Source organism: Grammomys surdaster, unplaced genomic scaffold, assembly GCF_004785775.1.
Source record: "Grammomys surdaster isolate TR1022 unplaced genomic scaffold, NIH_TR_1.0 310, whole genome shotgun sequence".
Lineage (NCBI taxonomy): Eukaryota > Metazoa > Chordata > Mammalia > Rodentia > Muridae > Grammomys > Grammomys surdaster.
Window position 1 is genome coordinate 264,705 of NW_021604729.1, and position 16,501 is coordinate 281,205.

General features: G+C 40.5%; 1 protein-coding gene and 1 pseudogene across 1 annotated transcript in view; both read left to right on the plus strand.

Annotated features, from left to right (window-relative positions):
- The window catches only part of Ms4a13 (membrane spanning 4-domains A13), a 26,553-nt gene extending 11,234 nt beyond the window's left edge, over positions 1-15,319 (plus strand). The window contains exons 6-7 of the mRNA XM_028777535.1: positions 9,870-9,965; positions 14,722-15,319. Coding sequence (XP_028633368.1) covers positions 9,870-9,965; positions 14,722-14,781 — 156 coding nt within the window. The 3' untranslated portion in view covers positions 14,782-15,319. The remainder of the gene's footprint in view (positions 1-9,869; positions 9,966-14,721) is intronic.
- LOC114629496 lies at positions 5,452-6,348 on the plus strand (annotated as a pseudogene).
- Positions 15,320-16,501: the final 1,182 nt, after the last annotated feature.

A 16,501-nucleotide genomic window follows, 5' to 3' on the forward strand; every position in this document is an offset into this window, starting at 1 on the left:
TTCCTTTTCTGTCTTGCCTATAAGGCAAGCACTTTACTGACTGAACCTCTCAGTCTCTCCTCTGGTGGCATCTTAATGCAAAAAGAGTCCATTCCTGAGCCACTAAGCCATTCACCAAACCAGGAAGAGAGCTCTGCTGTTGCCACATGTGTATAAATTACAAATGCCTAGTCATTTCTGATGGCCTGCATTTGCATGTTATGTGGATTTTGTTTTAGCAACCTCACTGCTAAATGTACAACAGTCTTATTTTTTTGTACTCCAGGCATAACTATATAGAAATATAATGTATCATACTACAGTAAATGTAAATAGCCTTGTTGATAACACAAGAAAATTACTTGAGCTGTATTGGCTTAGAATTCAGAATCATCAGAAAATGGAAAAATCTCCCATACCTATAGATCAGTAGGATTAACATAGTAAAAGTGGTCATCCTACACAAACCAATCTATAGATTCAGTTCCATCCCCATCAAAAGTCCAACACAATTCTTTGCAGACCTTGAAAGGATAATTCTCAACTTCATATAAGAAGATAACACACCGAGGATAGCTAAAACATTCCTGAAAAATAGACAAACAGCAGAGGTATCACTATCCCTGATCTCAAGCTCTACTACAAAGCTACAGTAATAAAAACCACAAAGTAGCCAGGCGGTGGTGGTGCACACCTTTGATCCCAGCACTTGGGAGGCAGAGGCAGGCGGATCTCTGAGTTCGAGAGTTTGAGGCTAGCCTGGTCTACAGAGTGAGTTCCAGGACAGCCAGGGCTACACAGAGAAACCCTGTCTCGAAAAACCAACCCCCCCCAAAAAAAAACCCACAAAGTATTCACATAAATAAACATGTTGATCAAGGGAATCAAACCAAAGAAGACCCAGACATAAATCTACACACCTATGAGCACCTGATTTCTGATAAAGAAACCAGCAACACACATTGGGGGAAAAAAGAAAACACTTTTAACAAATGGTGTTGGTCAAACAGGATGTCTGAACGTAGAAGAATGCAGATATACCCATATTTATGACCCCATACAAAACTCAAGTCCAAGTAAATTAAAGACCTCAACATAAAACCAGATACACAAAATCTGATAGAAAAGAAATTGGAGAATAGCTTTGAATGCATTGGCATAAGAGACAACTATCTGAACAGAACACTGATCACTCAATCACTAAGATAAACAGTGAGACCTTATGAAACTGCAAAGCTTTTATAAAGCAAAAGACGACATTATTATGACAGAGGCAGCTTGCTGAGTAGGGAAAGATTTTTACCAACTCCACATCTGATAGGTGTCTAGTATCCAAAATAAAGAACTCAAGAAACTAATCATCAACAAACCAAATAATTCAATTAAAAACTATAGTGCAGATCTAAACAGAGAATTCTCAGCAGAGGAAGCTCAAATGGCTGAGAAACACTTAAAGAATTATTCAACATTCTCAGCCATCAAGGAAATAAAAGTCAAAACAACTCTGAGATTTCCTTGTACACTGTCAAAAATAGATAAGATCAATAACGTGACAGCTCATGCTGACAAGAATGTGGATCAAGGGGAACATTTCTTCATTACTGGTGGAAATGCAAACTTGTATAGCATTATGGAATTTTCCTCAGAAAATTGGGAATTGATCCACCTCAAGACCTAGCCATACCACTCTTGGGCATAAACCTAAAGTACATTCTACCCTATCACAAGAACACTTGCTCAAATATTGTGATTTTATTCATAATAACCAAAAACTGGAAACAACTTAGATGCTTCTCAACTGAAGGGTAAATAAAGAAAATGTAGTGCATTTACAAAATGGAGTATTACTCAGCTGTTAAAAAATATCATGAAATTTGCATGCAAATGGATGCACTAGAAAAAAAAAACATCGTGAATGAGGTAACCCAGACCCTGAAAAACAAATATGGTATGTGTTCACTTATAAACGGATATTAGGAGTTAAGTAAGTGATATTCTATAATCCAGAGATGTTAGATAAAGAGGACAGATCTAGTGAGGAATTGGAGGGTGCATGGATCTCCCTGGGAAGGGGAAATAAAATAGGTTTTGCAGATGGGCAGGTGATGAGTTAGAACAGGAGTTAGAGGGATCTGATGGGAAAAAGGGTAGAGAGAGAGTGTGTGTGAAGAAACAATTAAAATTGAGAGCATTCAGGAGGCCATGTGGAAACCTAGTGCAGTAGAAAATTTCTAGAATCCATGAGGGTGACCCTAGTGAGGACTCCTGGTAATGGAGGATATGGAGTCTGAACTGGCCATCTTTTTGTAGCCAGGCTAGTCTTCCAGTGTTGGGGCTAGCTTGTATTTGGTTGAGTTGTTGATAGAGGTGGTCCCATAAAGATTCCTAAACTACTCAGCCTGATGCCAGAATGAGGGTCACTACATAAACTGACAGTGGGGAGCCATTGTCAAGGACAACATCCACAAAACTCATTGAATATAGAGAGGCAGAGCTAGTACCTGCATGGAGCCTTCATCCCTACACTGTAGTCTGTTTGGTGCAAGAAGCTAGGTACTCTGCAGGTTATGAAAAGAGAAACAGATACCAACCCAGGCACAAAACTCTCGACCTAAAATGTATCCTGCCTGCAAGATGTGCTGGGGCAATGGTGGCACAAATCTTTTGAGGTAGCCAACCAATGTTTGATTTAACTTGAGACCTGGGCGGTGATAGGAAGCCCATGCTCAGCACTGCCCTGATGGCCAGGGAGAGAAGATTTGATAGCCTAAAGACCTAGGATAGAACCAAACACTACTGGCCAAAAACAAAACAAACAAAAAAGTCGATGAAATGATTCCTTATTCCGCTTTATTCATACATCAGTGTCTTGTCCAGTTGTCATTCGTAAGGTTTCCTCCAACAGCAGATGGGAGCAGGTGCAGAGACCCTCAGCCAGACATTATTCTAATAGAGACTTAATTGGAGGTTTCCATTTGGGTCCCTCCCCCTGGAGCTCAAGGTGACCCCAGAGAAGAAGAGAAAGAATGATTATAGAAGTCAGGGGATAGAGACACCTGGAGAACACAGTTCACTGAATCAACTAATATGAGCTCAGAGCACTCATATTAGCACAGAGCTCATATGAGCACAGAGACTGTAGCGCAATCATGGGACCTGCAAAGGTCTACAACAAGTCCTCTATGTAGTTGTTATGGCTGTTAACTTGGTGCTTTATGGGACTCCTAACAGTGGGAGCAGGTTTGTCTTTGACTCCTTCGCCTGCTCTTGGGACTCTTTTCCTCCTATTCAGTCACCTTGACCAGCCTAGATATGAGGGCTTTTGCCTTGTCTTACTTTATCTTGTTTTGCCATGTTTGTTTATTGTCTCTTGGAGGCATGTTCTATTTTAAATGGATATGGAGGGTAGTGGATCTAGGAGAGAGAGGAATTAGAGGGGAGTTGGGAGGAGTGGACTGAGGGGAAACTGTGGTCAGGATGTATTATATGAGGGAAAAATTTACTTTCAATAAAAACAAAAATTAAACTATTAGCACTTAGGAAAAAATTAATATATACTAAGAAAAATGTTATTTTTAAAGTAAAAAGAAAAGGAGGCAACACCAAATTCAGTTGCACCTGGTCGTCATTACATCTGTCACAGAATTACCAGAGCAACCTCTACCCTTCAGGCTCCTAGTTTCTTTCTCATAACTGACCCCAGTTTGCTTTCCTCATATTAAATTAGAAAAATTGAAGTCTAAGCAAAACTAATTTTTCATAATGTCCCAGTCCATTTGCTCAGAGTCTCTAAAACCCACTTTCTCTCTAGGCATCCAGGCAGCTAATTATTCTTCCTCCCAGCAACTTCCAAGGCAATTCTGGTCCTATGCTTGAAACAGAAACTGATTGCATTTGATGAGGAAGAGAAAGAGTTCCCACAGCTTTCCTGAGATAACAGGAAAACATCTATCTATGCAAAAGAACTGTGCAATTCAGTCTCTGCAAATTCCCCCAGATCCTGAAGTAACGTGTACTGGAGCACATGGTCATTATATGTGCCTATTTAATTCCCAAGTTTCTCATTTAGGAATCAACTCAAATGCATTGCAGATATGCAAATTCAATTATTTTTGAACTGCAAAATAATTATAATGCCTTAGAGATGTACTAGCATACCCACATGGAGCAGACGTCTCCTCCCCTACGTGCCTTCCCACTTGTTGAACTAATATGCCCTCATCCCTGGATATTCATCATGGTCCACCTATGATAGCGGTAGAGTGACTTAACCTGTTCAGAGTAAATTGTGAAGCCACAAGATAGAGTTGAATCTCCAGAGAATACACAGAGAATACAAGAGCTAAGAGCTAGAATAAATGCTTACCCAGCCAATCACTAGATATCCTACAACAGCACACCTTGGCAAACAAGGACCATTGAAATCTGATTAAGTTTCATTTCTGGGCCATGGGGGATCTGTACAATGACACAGAAACAGCTCTTAACTGTACAGTGCTCACTGTGCGAGCCTTCAAGATTTCAATTTTCTATTGTTCTTTTTAAATATTTTTGAAGCACAGATTAGTCCCATTATTATAGTTCTAAAAGAACAGAAATACATTAATTCTTCATTTAATTTTAAACTAGTCACAGAGAAAAACAAATTGTGTTGCACTTCATCATTCCCTCATTTACTCAGAATCTTCCAAATTAATTGAAGTTAATATTTATAAGTATAGATGGCAGAAAAATGGGTGACAGATAATATAAGGATACACATACCATGCATACACAGGAGATATATATATAGAGAGAGAGATAGATATAGAAATTTAGATAGATAGATAATATTAGATTGAAATATGATTGCTAGATGATAGAACATAGATACATAAAGCATATATATATTAATAAATAGAAGATAGATCCATATATAGATACATAGGAAGATGATAAAAATGGATATATAAAAATATGATAGAGAGAGAGAGAGAAGATATATAGATAATACATAGATAATAATGTTTACATACACTATAGTGCTTTACCCACTGAACCATCTCCCTAGCATGAGATAAGCTACCTTTGAGCTATCTTTATATTGGCCTCTGCCTTTTCTTGAAGCTATCCTTTACTCATGGAGAAGACAATGCACATGTCAATCTGTGTACCCATTGAAACACAGTTTTTATATGCCTTTGACATCTCTCATGTGCACTCCTTAGCAATGATGATACCTAAAGGCCTATATGGAAACCTGGTAGAAAACCCATGCTGGAAATGGGGGCAAGAGTTAGGAGGTTTTCAGCTACTTGGAAAGAAGTAGAAAAGAAAACGAGTGATGAAAATAGAAAATGCAAAACAGTAGTCCAGGACTAAAGAGACTAGTGTAACTGCCAAATTAAGAAAACACCAAAGGGATCTCGGACGCCTCCCGTCATTGCTTATAGACCGGAAGCCGCTGCCTTAGTCCTCTTTCCGTCTTGCAAGATGGTGAGTGAAAAGGCGGAGAAGCCTGATACAAAGGAAAAGAAGCCTGCGGCCAAGAAGGCTGGCGGTAATGCTACTGCCTCTGGTCCCCCGGCCGCTGGTGCAGCTAAAAAGGGTAAACCGAAGAGTAAAAAACTCAAGAAAGCCAAGCCCCACTGCAGCCGGAACCCTGTCCTGGTGAGAGGAATTGGCAGGTACTCCCGATCAGCTATGTATTCCAGAAAGGCCTTGTACAAAAGGAAATACTCAGCTGCCAAGACCAAGGTTGAAAAGAAGAAGAAAAAGGAGAAGGTCCTTGCTACTGTCACAAAAACAGTTGGTGGGGACAAGAACAGTGGCACCCGGGTGGTGAAGCTTCGAAAAATGCCTAGGTATTATCCTACGGAAGACGTGCCTCGGAAGCTGCTGAGCCACGGCAAAAAGCCCTTCAGTCAGCACGTGAGGAGGCTGCGCTCCAGCATCACTCCCGGGACTGTCCTGATCATCCTCACTGGGCGCCACAGGGGCAAGAGAGTGGTTTTCCTGAAGCAGCTGGGCAGTGGCTTGCTACTTGTGACTGGACCTCTGGCTATCAACAGAGTTCCTCTGCGCAGAACACACCAGAAGTTTGTTATCGCCACCTCTACAAAAGTTGATATCAGCGGGGTTAAAATCCCCAAACACCTGACTGACGCTTACTTCAAGAAGAAGCAGCTGCGCAAGCCCAGGCATCAGGAGGGTGAGATCTTCGACACAGAGAAGGAGAAATAGGAGATTACAGAGCAGCAAAAGGCTGATCAGAAAGCTGTGGACTCGCAGATTTTGCCAAAGATTAAAGCTGTTCCTCAGCTCCAGGGCTACCTGTGATCTCAGTTCTCCCTGACAAACGGGATATATCCTCACAAACTGGTGTTCTAAATTGCTTACAACCTCATTAAACAGATTCATATGTTTAAAAAAAAAAAGAAGATACCTGGAATACTCTTTTCCAATACCAATCTAAATGATATTTTTACATCCAGTCCTGATACACTAAATGGTATTCTATTTCTTTACAACTCAAGAAAGCATTGCTATGCTATAATTTAGTGCTATTTGGATATGGAGGGGATAAATTGATTAGGTCATAGACACTATAGTTTATTATTCCCATAAAATGCTAATGAAGTGCCCCTAATTAATTTTTCTAGAAATACTTGTTCATTTGTTGGAAAACTCCTATATGATTGCCTCTAGAATACAAAGGGCCACCTGAAGCTATCCCATCCCTAGAAGCAAACAAACATGGACGAAGGCCTAGGAGAAGCTCAGCCTCCTATCCAAGAGGCATCTGAGACAGGTTCCCTCCTTGCTAGACTAAGGGAGGAGCCTAGCTCATGTAACGTAGATCTGAAATTGGTAGACTTCTCCATCTCACACAAATGCAAACAGGACAGAAATGCAGAGAAAAGGTTATCCACTCAAAAAATGAAGAACACTTTCTATCAGAGTGCCTACCATCATCAACTGGTGAGAAATGATGATCTCAGATTGAGATTATTTGATGAGACAAATACGGTTTTGGTTTTGCTGCCTCCTCAAACAGCCTAGTAAGTAAAACTGGAAGCTCTGAAATTGAGCTGTCATCATGGGAGCATTGCTTGGGCAGGTCATGGCTCTCTTGCAAGCCTTGATTTTCTCTTCCAAGCCTTGATTTCCTTATTAAAGCAGCAATGAAGAAATTAATACCACTGCCAAAGAGCTCAACAATGCCAAAGCCCTTGATATAGTATGTTCAGTGCATATTCATCATAAATATTGTACTGCTCTGTGCTCAGCTCACCATGGAAGGAATGACAATATTAGATGGCTTACAAGGTGTCCCAAAGGAGGTCACATAACCCAGATCCTGAACCGCATGCTGGAGTTGATGAGGGGTGAGCTTTGTAGGAAATGGTACCTAACAGAGTAGGCAAGCAGAAGAAACAGCACAATTGAGGACTGCAGTAGGTGGAGCCAGACCTCAGAAAGGCTCCGTATACAAGAAAACGCAGGCTTTATAGGGCATGCAGTGATGAAAGAGGATGAGAAGAGAAACGGAGGACCTGACAGAACTGATGCAGCCAACTGTTGGACATCTTGGAAAGATCCCTAACTAGAACAAACAGCACTCGTCTCCAATTGATGGATCCAAGCTGACATCAAACCAGTCAATTCTCACCAGAAAAGAAAAAACTCAGACTCACAAATATTAGTGCCAGAAAAGAAAAGATCCCACATCATGCTGGTGCCTGTCTGTCACCAAATCACTCAGGTGAGTGAGACTTTGATCAAAAGTTATGGGTCATCCTGGGATACACAGTAAGTTCCAGGCCAGCTTGGGCTACATGAAAACCTGTCTCCAGAAAGAAACAAAAATTATCAGTGCCACAGAGATGGTTCAGTGGTTAAGAACACTGTCTGCTCTTGTAAATGCCTTGAGTTGGTCCCCAGCATCTATGTTAAGTGGCTTACAACCAGGATATTATGAGCTCCCCTTCAGCTCCAAGAAATCTGAGACCCTCTTTTGACCTCAGCAGGCACCTGAACATGTGTATATATATGTATACATACATACATACATACATACATACATACATACATAAAAATAAATAAAAATAAATCTTTTAGCTAGAACACCATTTCCCTCCTCTTTTTCTCTCTCCAACCCCGGATACAACCCCCACACATACACACACTTTCTCTTAAATGGATAGACTCTTTCTCTTTATTACCATTACATATAGAGAGATGCATAAATATATAATGTACCCTACAGAGTCCATTTTTGTTATTTGTGTGTATATGATTTCATGGCTAGCCACTTTGTATTGGAGAGCCAGTTAAGGAGCTCATATCTGAGAGAGGCTAATTCTGTCTTTCTCAACAGTCATTAGCAGTTTGTAGTTCTTTGTCTAAGGGTGGGAACCTGTGAGATTCCATCCTTCTTTACTAACATGTCTGTCGTCATTGGCATTGTTCGGTCTTGTTTAGGCAGCCACTTCTGGCAAACAGTCTCGTGCCACTCTTCCTGGTTTTCTGGCTACAATCTTTCCACCTCCTTGTCTTCAGCCTTGGGTGCAGAAGTTGTGTTATAGATATACCAAGTGGTGCTGGACTTCCCATGATCCACTGGTCACTGCATTAGATGCAGTTGTGATTTTCTATGACGGTTTCCACTTGCTTTTTTGATGAGGAGTGATAGCTACACTTAATAGTGAAAATAAGGATTGTTGCAGCCAACATGTAAGTGCCACCACTGCATCTTTTAAGGATATCTTGCCTCGTTGGTCAACATTGTTGTTCATAGTTATCACAGCTGGACAGGAAAATTCATAGCTTCCCTCACATGGCATCTAACAGGACTTTTGGTACTATGAAAGCTAGAGTACAAGAAAGAGGCTTTTTGGGTTAGCCTAGCTTAAATAACCTGAGTCCTGTGTACTAAATGTGTGGTATCTTCAGCAAGGGAGGCTTATCTTCAACCTCTGAGAGGCAACCAGGGGCTGGGGGCTGGTGAGCTAGTCAGTGGCAAAGAGCTTGCTGTTCAAGTGTGCACATAAGAATTCAGATCCAGAGGACCCACATAAATGCCAAGTAGGCCCTGCCCACCTGTAATTTCAGCCTGGGAAGACAGAGATGGAGGACTCTCAAGAGCAAACTGGCTACCAAGGCCAGCCAACATCACAGTTCTGGGTTTGATTGAGAGACCCTACCTCATTTAATAAGGTGGAAAAATAATCAAGGATGATTCCTCACGTCAGTCTTAGGGGGGCTTCCTCAAGCACACACGTTCATGTACACATACAGCCACATACTTGCATGGTTACATACATACACACATGCATAAAAAAAACACAAGAAAATGAAACAAAAACTAATAATAACTTTTTAAACTGGGCCAACTAGATGACTCAGCAGGTAAGAACACTTGCCTTTCCTCACAAACCTGACGACCTAAGTTCGGTCCTGGAACTCATAGTGGATGGAGGAAAAACAACTCCTGGTGGTTTTCCTTAGACCTCCAGATGAGCACCTTAGCATGAATGTATACACACCACCACCACCACCACCGTCACCACCACCACCACTGTCATCATCAGCATCATAATAACCAGATTAGCTAAAAGGTTTAGATAGTGAATACGTACATGAGCCTGCAAAGTTGCAAGAGGTGTGACAGAAAAGCTAAGCTATGGCAATGAGGTGCAGAAGCCCCAGATGATGCATTGGGAAGAATAAAAATATGACAAAAAAAAACTGAAAGCAAACAACTGAAAATACTCAGGGAAATCAAACAGGAAAAGAAGGTCACCTGCCCCTGTGTTCCTTCCTCTCTTTGAATCTTATTCTAGGGTCCTTTTGAGTGAGTACACTCTAAAAATAATGATCCATCATCTCTCCCTGTTTGCTGGTTTCAGAAGCTGGGAAGGGAAGTGTCCCGTGTTCTGTTGTGCTCCTACCCCCTGGAATTCGGGATTGCCCTCACATACTCCATCTCTGGTTGTTCCTATCTGGTAAGTGTTTCCTCTAGCAATTCCTAATACCCAAACTTAAGGACATATGTGGAAATCTACAACTGTCTGGAACTAATAACAATGGAATGTGTGATGTTCCCTTTACCTTGTGTTTTCTTTTGCCATAAGTTGGATTTAAAACAAGATGGGAAGAGTAATATATGAAACTATAAGTTTAAAAATTAAAAACACATATATAAAAGGTGAGTCTTTCCTTAATATTGTTCTCACTGCCCCCACACACTCAAATGAGACACATATATACATATGCACAATAAACACACACATACACAGAAAGCCACAAACACACATTCACTCACACTCAGTAAGCAGAGAGGTCGATGCTGGCGCTCAGCTTGCTGGCTTCCTTTTACACAGTCCAGAGTCAGCCCACAGTGTGATGCCATCCACAGTGGGGGTGGATCTTCCCTCAGCTAACCCTCTCTGAAAACATTAATTCACACACAAAAAAATATCCAGTAGTGTAGCTCCTCCATGGTTCTAAATCCCCTTGTTGTAAATTAGGATTAACCATTGTACCTAATTCCTCCAGCCCTCAAATTCAATTGTAAAGTAATTGGTGAGGAAGACTTGGAGGATCAGCAGCCTTGCTGCTTGAGGCAGATGATTTTTCTTGAGGCATAACATAGAAAGTTTCTTTGTGGGGTGGGTGTAGGGGTGGGGATAGGGAGTGTTACTGAAAGGGCAGAGAGTTCAGTGGCAAACAGGCAAGTAAGACCAAGACACTCAGTCCAGCTGAGATCATAGGAGATAATATTACTGTTGGGACAAAAAAAACTGTCAGAAACTAAACGGAGACAATCAGAGAAGACAGTCACCACTGTGGACTGTGCTGATAGCTGGTCATCCCTGTGTCTGAAAAAAAAAAAGTCTAAACATGTTCTTAACTCTCTGTGCACTAAGGAAACTAGAGACAGCCCTACTGTGCATCCCACCTTGGAGCATAAGAAGCCTCCAAAAAAAAAAAAAAAGGGTAAAGCGGAGTATATATAAACAGCCCAAACTTTACAAACATTTCTCAGAGCCTTTATTGACTGAAGATATGTTTTATTCTTCTAGTTCTGCCACAGCAAAGCACCATAGATTATGTAGCTTAAACAAGAAAATTTATTTTCTCACAGTTCTTGTTTAGAAGTTTAAAACCAAAGTGCTACAGGATTAGTTTCCTCTAAAGCCTGTCTCCTTGGCTTCCAGTGTCTTCACAAGGTCTTTTCTTTAGACAAGTCTGTGTCCTAGTATCTTCTGTACACACTGTCACATTGGACTACAGCCCAGCAAAATGACATTTTTATAATCCTGTTGACCCTTTAAAGACTTTATCCCCAAATAGTTTAACATTCCAAGATGCCGGTGGTTAGGATTTTGATGTATGTATTTTGTGGACTGTAATTTGGGCCACAACAAGATGCATTTAGTTACTACCTCTGTCTAATGTCTGGCTGAGCAATTATACTTAGCCCTGGGAGGTAGGCTAAGGCATAGGCCTTAAGAAAAAGAGCTAGGACTCAGAAAACAATGGAAATGTGTAGGTATACACGAGGCAAGCTCCAAGGAAAACAGACTCCGTATAATTAGTATAAACAAGTCTCCAGAGGGAAAGCAGTATCCACCACTCCCAGGGAAAGATGAGGGTCTATTTAAATCATGAGGGTCACCTGAGACCATTGAAAAACACAGGTGTTGACATTGCAATTCATTAACAATAACAAAATTGAAACCCACTGATTTAAATTATCTAACATTTATCTAAAATATCTAAGAATTATCTAAGATGTCCAGTTTCAAACAATAGCTGAAATACAAGGAACAAAAACAATGACATGTGTGATGGTTTCTATGAAAATAGTCCCCACAGAGTCACAGCGAGTGTCACTATTTGTGTGACCATGTTGCAGTAGGTGTAGCCTTGCTGGGAGACATGTGTCACTGGGGTGAAAGGGGTGAGCTTGAAGGTTTCAGATGCTCTAGTGAGGCCAGTGGCTGGCTGGCACACACACTCTCTCTCTCTCTCTCTCTCTCTCTCTCTCTCTCTCTCTCTCTCTCTCTTTCTCTCTCCCTGCTGCCTGCTGATCCTTGGCTCCTTCTCCAGCACCATGTGTCTGCGTGCATGCCACTATGTTTCCCATCATGATGACAATGGACTAAACCTCTGAACTGTATAAGCCAGCCCCAATTAAATGTTTTCCTTTATAAAGTTACCATGATCTCTTCACTACAGTAGAAACCCTAAGACAACATGTGACTTAAAAAGAATGCTCAGGAACTGTAATCTTGTAAGGAGAGAACAAAAGTGATGTTTCAAAAAGAAAGTGCTGCCTCATGAGTACCAACCCACCCTGGCACATCAAGTTGCAGCAAGACTAATGTGAATAAATAAAATAAAATAAAATAAAATAAAATAAAATAAATTGGTTTAAAGGGGAAAAAAAGTACCTGGGGTCAGTCCCAGTAGTTGACAGGTCCCTGAGAGGAAGTAAGGACTCAGTCATTGAAGGAGGAATGAGTCAGGCATGGCAGTCAGGAAAATCTTGCAGCCCTGAATGACTAGCCATCAAACTATACAGATTTCATAATACAAAAACAGACTCATGATTTTCCAAGAAATATAGATCATATATCATTTTGTCTCTGGACATGTGTTTGATTTTTTCATTACATGTCTGAGGTTGTAAGTTTAACTACAGTTAACAAGTACAGATAAGAACAGATTTTCATTTTACTGTCTGCCCCATAACCCTATTTCAAAGAATCTATAGAATATCTTCAGTAAAACAAGCATAGTTAATATATGACAACCTGTTTCTAGGCTGGCAGTATTTGTGATTTCGAAGTGCTAGACAAATAGAAAACTTCCTAGCCAGTCATTTTATGAATGGCAAATCCTGAGACCTAATTCCTTTTTCATATATCCTTTCATTATGTATACATGCTGTTATGCAGGGAAAGGGTCATTTTAACCAATCTAAGTGTATTACTGAGTTCCTTTTCTTATAGAGGCATACCCTGTATGACCCACCTATCTTATAAACTGCATTTTCAGAAAGCTTTGAGTATACTGTAGAAGAAGGTCTCTGTTCTGATGCCAATTCTCCTGGCCAGTCGGAGCTTGCCACTTACTTCTAGGTTTCTACTGATATGATTATTCTGTTTCTGAGTTTGCTTAGGGGTAGCTATACCAAGAACATCCTGGAGTCATGACCTATAAAGAGATTTCTAGCATCTTTGTGCTTATCACAATCTCCAGGACACAAAGAAGACTTCCAAATAGGGAAAAATAAGATTATTTCCCTGAAAGCAGAAGGGGTAGTATGGTTAGGACTGTCCTACAGAGACTCAGACATAATTTTCTCAGAAAAAGACATAAAGTGAATCATAATGCAGAAAGTCCTTCAAGAGTGCAAGAAGAATAGACCAAAACCGAAAGTGAGAGGCAATAGCAGCGTTTGGCTCAGCTTTGCAGGAACTCTGTCAAACAGCTCTGCTGGCTTCCTGACTCCCACTGTTTCCAATGGATATGGCTGTGCCAAGAAAGTCTTCAGAACGATGAAGGACACAAGTCTAAAGGGCAACAACAATGACTCATTAAATAAGATGATTGGACAAAAACAGAACTTAGATAACAGGAACTTGGGTCCTAGGGTTTAAGTGTGAGCTCACTGTATCAGAAATGTAGATAAACACACTGCCCAAAATGCACTGTCCAAAATGTATCTGTCCAAGATGTCAGAATTTATTCAATAGCAATAAATTTACAAAGAATGGTAATTTAATTAACAGCAATTTTCCAAATAGTCTCGAATAGTTTCAAATAGTTGTCAAACAGTTGTCAAATAGTTTCCTTGACATCCCACCAATGCAAACAAACACAAGTTCATTTGATCCAATCTTAACTACTAATTTTAATTCTCAGATCGTGCATTACATATCGTACTATGAATATGTATATTACACACACACACACACACACACACACACGTATGCTCAACACATAACTAAATTGCCTGGTGGTGCCAGACAGGTGGTGATGTTTATGTTCCCACTATGGTTCAGACTCTCCCAAAATGTATATTTTCTAATTTATTCATATGAAGTTTCAAACCAACAAAAACTAAAATAGTTATTAAATATTTCTGGATGCAAGCTTACCTAGAAAAACTAGAAAGAAAGAAAGAGAGAGAGAGAGAGAGAGAGAGAGAGAGAGAGAGAGAGAGAGAGAGAGAGAGAGAATTGATTACCTAAAAGTCAGAATAACTCTGGAAAGCTGGAAAGGGAAAGAACGGACAATCATTGGGAAATATATGAAGCTAGGATTAATCTTGGAGTGGTTGCATATATATTGAGCTCAAAAAGTACAAGAATTTTAAAAATATCAGAAAGGAGATTGATTTGGTGGTTAAAAGCACTGGCTGCTTTTTCAGAGGACCTAGGCTCAGGTTCAGTTCCCAACACCCACAGGGCAGCTCACAACAATCTGTAACTCTTGTTCTAGGGACCTACTTCTGGCCTCCCCAGGTATCAGGCATGCAAGTGGTACTCACACATGCAGGCAAAACAGCCACACACATATAAATATCAGAAACTATATCACAAGTCGTGCAGTAGAGATTTAAACACATGGTTCTCTGGATCGTATTCCATAAGTACCAGTGTGGCTTATATTCTTTTTAATTCTCCATTACTCACATGATTTGAAACACTGGATATCATCAGTAAGTGACTGCTTTTTCTTTTCCAGGCAGAAGCACAAGATGAAAGTTTAGAAAGTGTTACTGAAATAGTGGAAGGCAACTCCTGAAAGCTGAAGACATGAGCAACTTTCGTGGCTGCTAACACCTGATATAGGTGCCAATGATAGTCCCATGTAACAAGGCTACTGCACACCCGATACATTTTGTGCAAAAGGAAATTCACAAGAAGGTGAAAGTTACCCTTTGGTATTTAAGGAGTGTCTACACACATATATTCTAAGTTCAAGAGGGGAAAGCTTTTCCTATGTAAGTATGAGTCCATTGCAAGAAAGCACTTGCTAGCTAACCACTCTGAAGACCTGTCAACTCTCCCAAACAGATCATCTGCATCTGCGGTTGACCCAGAAAAACCAGAAAAACCACTTGTAACCCCTAGAATGCAGGCTCTGAGATTTGGAGCATAATGTATAATTCAGAGGAAAACTTTAGTTTCTTTCCTTGTGAGTGAAAAACACATTCCACATTCTGCATTCTTCTGCTTGAGCTAGCTTCTACCTCTACAAAGCAAGGCTCAAAAGGTCACCAATTTAGTGCCTTTATTGTCCCAAGGCTTTTCCTGTCCTCATTAAAGTTCCTTTCTGCCCTACATGTCTCTGCTGCCTTTTTCTCCCTCTTGTTTCCCTGCTTTCTACTTCTCATTGAGTTGATGTTCACTCCCGTTGGAAAGCAAATTGCTTTCCCCCATTGAGGAGTACTTCCCAGGAAACTGTTCTGTGTGCAGCTTACCTGTTCTTCTAATGTGGAACATGATGTCAGAGAAGTTTCCTCAGCAGTGCCAGCAATGCTAAGGAACAGTGATCCATGGATTTATACCCACTGTGGATTGTTTGGTTTTTTTCTTTCTCAGTCTCTCAAGACATTACAATGGTTGTTCTCCATGACTATTGGCCAAGATTACTTGATTCTACAAACTTTAGAGCTTAGCTCATTTCTGAACGTCTACTGTATGCAATGAAGTTACTAAACTCTGAACTATCAAAGATTAATGAGGCACCTCATGACGGTTGTTATTTTAGGAGCAGTTAAGAAATCACAACTATGAGCAACTCATATATTAAGAGGCATATAAAAATGGGAGTATCCCAGAAGAGAAAAATGCTCTTTCTGGTGTAAAGATGATACTTTGTGAACGCTCCAAACAGGAGATTAGAAGTTTGGGGACTTTAAAGGTGGGAGGACATTCAAATGGAAGAATTAGGGTGGCTATTCCTCTACAGAGGGGAGGAGGAAGGAGATGGAAAAGAATAGAAGAAAGGTGAAGAGGAGGAAGAAAAGGAGGAAAGAAGAGAGAAGAGTATGGAGAGGAGGATAAGAAGAAGAGGAGGACAAAAGAGCACGAGAGTTGAGAATATCTTACATGACTACAGTACATTTCAATTTTATTGCCTCTTGCTAATTTCTGACTCCAGGGTTCTCTCCCTACATCTTTCTCTCAAATTCATATCTTTTATTTTCTAAAAATGTATAATCTACTGAGTTCAGTTATACCAGATATACCTGAGAGTGGAGCTGACCACTAGAACCTGAGCAAGTTCCAGTGGCCCCCATCCCTTAATAAAACCGTCGTTCAGTCCACAAACAGATGTTGTATACCTGTATCTCATCAAGTAGGAGTGGAGCCTTGTGTGCCCTTCAGCCATGCATGCTAAAATGTGGGCAGGTTTGGCCTTGTGAGCATCTTAAGCAGATCAAGATAGATGTTGAGAGCTCACAAACACAGCACAAGGAATCTCGTGTCTAAAAGCCACTGTTTTCCAACAATCCTCC